The sequence below is a fragment of the Austrofundulus limnaeus genome, unplaced genomic scaffold (assembly GCF_001266775.1).
Source record: "Austrofundulus limnaeus strain Quisiro unplaced genomic scaffold, Austrofundulus_limnaeus-1.0 Scaffold189, whole genome shotgun sequence".
NCBI lineage: Eukaryota > Metazoa > Chordata > Actinopteri > Cyprinodontiformes > Rivulidae > Austrofundulus > Austrofundulus limnaeus.
This window is the reverse complement of record NW_013952591.1, coordinates 98,129-102,917: the sequence shown is the minus strand read 5'-3', so window position 1 is coordinate 102,917 and position 4,789 is coordinate 98,129. Positions and strand designations below refer to the sequence as shown.

General features: G+C 43.9%; 1 protein-coding gene across 1 annotated transcript in view; it reads left to right on the top strand.

The window, feature by feature from the left end:
- Nucleotides 1–4,789, top strand: part of LOC106524470 (histone acetyltransferase p300) — a 72,179-nt gene that overhangs the window by 9,360 nt on the left and 58,030 nt on the right. Inside the window, exon 2 of the mRNA XM_014018280.1 lies at nt 500–1,167. Within this exon, the coding sequence (XP_013873734.1) occupies nt 500–1,167 (668 nt within the window). The remainder of the gene's footprint in view (nt 1–499; nt 1,168–4,789) is intronic.

Sequence of the window (4,789 nt, the reverse complement as noted above, 5' to 3'; positions counted from 1 at the left end):
GTTTTCAACTGAGGAGCTTTGATATATTTATTTAAAATAAATTATAGCAGAGGAAGTTCTCTGCACAGAAAAAAAAATATTTTTACTGTTTTTTTTTAACCAAACTGACAAGTTTCTCCAGTAAAGTTATTGTGTAATTTAAAGACAATGAAACACCTGGTTAAATTTAGAAGATATTATGATTAACTACAAACATCTGAAGCTGACTCAGAGAACTCTGTGATTTTAGAAAAAATAAAAATCAAATGTAGACACATCTTTTAAAGACCGTGAAATTCTTAGAGGGGCGGGCCGTCTCGTTGGCGGGGGGCCGCCGCCCCGCCTGTATAATGGTAGGGGAACCACTGAAACAATATACTTGTTAAATTACGTTTTTCTTAAGTTTCTTTTGGACAAACAAAATGTTTTGCGGACAACCAGGTTTTGTTAACAGGTTGTCAAATATCTTTATGTCTTCCCCTGACCAGGCTCGTCTGAACTTTGCATTTTTTTATTTCAGATTATGGTTCACTGTTCGAGTTGGAGCATGACCTCCCAGATGAGCTCATCATCCCTTCTGAACCAGGTTTGGTCAATGGTGGGGACCTCAACCAGTTGCAACTGCACACCAGTTTGGGAGGAGGACCCGCAGGATTGGGTGCTGGAGGTGGTAATGGAGCAGCAGGAGGACTAGGTCTTGGACTTGGTCCTGGGAGTGTTGGTGGAGGTCAAGATGCTGTGGCCAAGCATAAACAGCTGTCCGAACTTTTGCGAACAGGGCCAACCACCTCAAGTCAACAAGGGCATCGGGGAACCATGGGCAACCCCGGGGGCGCTGCAGCCATGGGCCAACATTTGGCCAATATGAAGGCATCTTCAGGTCAAGGGCCTCAGCAAATGATGAGCCCGGGACAGCAGCACCTCTCCCCTCAGCAGCAGGCCAGCATCATGCAACAACAGAGTGGAATGATGGGTAACAGGGCCATGATTGGTGTGCAGCAGAAAGCCAATAATGGACAGCAGCAGCCAGGGATGATGGGGAACCAGGTGATGAATGGCTCCCCTAGGATGGCCTTTGGTAATCAGGGGATTGCTGGAGGTAGCAACCTGTTGGGTGACACTCTGCAGCAGCAAGGAGCTGGTGGGCAAGTTGGAGCAAGAGGCCAACAACACGGAGCAATGAACAAGGTAGGAACCAGTGGTGTGCAGCTCTGCATAATGTGGTATTAATCCAGTACCAGTTAAACACAGGAACAGTGTTATCATTTGTTTTAGGCCTGGACGGTATGACAGTATTTTGGTGTTTTGTGATATTAAAATATGGTGATGGTATCGGTTGAGAAAAATTTTAGGTCAATTACAGTGATCAGCTGTGAGCCTCTTTACTCAATCAAACATGGTGGTGATGTGCGTGACAACAGCCAATGAGAATTCATCCTCTCTTGCTCCACTTCCATTTAGAAGCTGCTAAGGAAACGCAGGCGGAATCACAGAATTGACCAAACAAAATGTAATCTGGTATAAAACGCTGAATCTCACAGAATTTGTTTATTTGAGCCTGTTTCTGAGGTATTTTGGCCACTGCTGCTCCCTGTACCTGCCGTTACCTGCTAACAGGGACACCGGATGAGCTCCCCTCCTGACACAGAGAGGAAAAAAGAAAAGTGAACTGCGATGTGCCGCGAAACAGACTCTAAAACAGAAACATCTTCCAAAAATATGAAGCTGAGGGTAACGTTTAGGACAGAACAGTGTCCCAGCGGTTCTTCATTTATCTGGAGAAGAACTTCTCTGTAAGCTTGCTCAGCACATGGTGGGCTGGATGTGTATGGAAACGTGAAGACCACTTCCTGTCTGAGTCACATCACAAACCGTGAGCTGACAGAGACGTGCTGTAAACTCCTGAACACTCAGCAGGTGGCAGTTTATCCAACATTTAGTTGTGTGTGCAGAATCGGATATTTCTTTAGAAAAATGAAACGGTTGAAACAGTGCGTTTTTTGATAAAACACTGGAAGCAGGAGGGGGCACAGGGTTTCCTTCCAAAACAGAAGTAAACTAGATACCGCATAGCGGGAACAAAATGACCCCCGAACGCACAAATGCACCAGAACTCAGAAGTCTTTATTCCTAATAAATGTCATAGGTGCATCCTAAAATTGTGGTGGTTTGGGTAGGGGCCTTTTTTTTTTGGGTGGGGAGGGGTGGGGAGGGGGGTAGCATTGGTGGGCCTGATGGATAGAGCTTCATCAGAGCTAAACAACAAAAGAAATCTGAAGCTCCTATGTTTAATCGTTTCTGAGTTATAAGCATTTTTGCACGTCCAGACACCCCCTCTTTGAAAGGAGCCCCCTCCTCAAATATGGGGTCTAGTGTAAAACCGTTGGCTGGCACAGTGTAGGTCAGACTCATCTACAGTCCTGACTCATTTCATGTTGATCAGTGCAGCTGTTTTTGTGCTACGGTTGACCAAAAATCACTGAGCAAATAAATAAATAAATTAATTAATTAAAAAAAAACAGTATGAAAACAATATGACTCCTGCTTACACTTCACGTGTGGGGGGTCATAATAATCCCCCCAAAATGTATAAATTCCCCCGCTCTGAAACATGTAAGGGGGACCCCCCCCCCCCCCCCTTTCAAAAGTGAATTTCAGGCACTGCTGTCATAATTTTTTTTAATACTGTCATCATATTTTGATACTGCGGTCTAACAAAATACCTTCATACCACCCAAGCCTAGTGTGAAAATAATCAAACCCCAGCCCACACTGGTAAAGTACTCGGGGCACATTTTTCCAGCCGGAATATTATTATTGTTGCAAACTTCAGGGTAAATATTGTCACATGAATATGTTAACATTAGATAATGCTGAAGAATGGAAATTTTTGACCATGTTGCATTTAACATCAAAGTTTTACAGGTTCTTTTTTAAAAAAAATTACTGTCCTTATTAACTCACAAAATTAGTTAACGGTCTAGTAAACATAAAATTCTATATTTGAACCAGAATTGTACAATACCTATAACTTATTGAAAAGTATTTAAAGTGATTCTATGAAAATTCTACGTGAAAATATTTAAGGGCTGAACAATTTCTGAACATCTTAAACAATATTTGTTAAATGTCTTAGATTAAACATGACCCTCAGATAACTCCTGTAGTTTGATCTTCTGCATCTTTGGCCTCGGCTAACTCAGAATGATGAACAGAGAATATTGATTAATAGCAGAAATATTACTAATATTTATTAAGAGTGTACAGCTTTTAAAAAAACAACAGAACATGAAAAAGTCTGCAATTTACTTTATATGAGTTGAATATTATATATCTCTCACATAAATAACTAAGAAATGTACTTATAAAACCAATTTCAGATACTTAAAATGTAACTGTGGTGAAACTGATTCAAATCAACCTGCCATACATGTGACTGTGAGCTTCTTCATGCTGCTGAAATTATCTGCTGCTGCACTCCCAGAGCAAAACCCGACTGTTAGATTAGCAAGATGGACTTAAGAGCAAGCAGCCATCCATATGTTCTTTTTAACAACAAAAAAAATGTTTTTCAAACTCCAGTTTGAAAAAAAAAAACCTCTACAGTTGTTTGCACACACGTGTGTGTACATATTTTTGCTTCATGGTGGGGACAGTTTTTTTTGTCACTTCAGTAGAAAACGAAACCAAATRTTATTAGTTTATTTAGTTGATTTATTTCTTCATCATCAGTGACTTATTTAATATTTATTTTTTTAAAGTGAAGAGAAAATAGAGAGAGAGAGAAAAACAGAGAGAAGTAATTACAAAGATTGAAATAGTGATTAGAAGTATATTAAATATATACCAACAAAACACAGGACCACACACCCAACATCTGTCCACTCAACTGAAAAATAAATGGATAAATACATGGAGGGCAGATATATAAATATATACACATACCCATACATATACATACATGCCTACATTCATAAATATTGTCAGTATATACACACAGACATATATACACACTCAGTGACCAGTCAGAACCCCCGGATCAGAGCACCTGTTTGTGAGCAGTTGTGAACATGCGTGTATATACAAGATTTCTCCAATGGAATATTTAATAGTGACTGTGGAGGACGTAGACCCAACCCCCAAGACACGAGGCAGACATAGGGAAGACCAGAGCCCAAGGGCCCGAGAGGGATCCCGAGCGCAGAACCCCAAGGGGCACCCGCGCGGGAAGATCCGCCCGCCCACCCCCCAGATCAGACCATAGGGGAGAACTGGGAGAGTCCCCCTAGTGACCACATGCACAGCCCCCGGGGCCAGCAGCGACAAACTCATGGGCCCCACCGGCACCTGCCATACCAGAGCAGATCCAGGAAAGGGCACAGAGGTCCGGGCCCCCAGGGCGCACCCCCTCCAGTCCAAAGCCCGACAGGGCCAGAGGCCCCGAGCCCCAGCAGGCAGTCGCCAGGCCGGCACACACCCCAGCGCCCAGCCCCAGACCCTGGGAACCCCCAGCACGCCGGCGGCCAGCCGCACACCCCACCGGGGGGCCGAGTAGCAACGGGCCCCCAGATAAACCAGCAGGAGGGGCAGCCCAGACCGCAGCCTGACAAATACCAATCGCACCATCCCACCTTCATCCTCACTCCCCACTCAATCAAAGACATACAAGGACGCTACATTCCACTCATACCCCCGATACACACTCTATACACCCCGGGTCCAGGACATGCACCCACCCCCTATTGGAGGCAGCACACACCCGAACCCAGGAGGTAGACCCAATCATTCTGAGGTGGAGAGGAGCAGATAG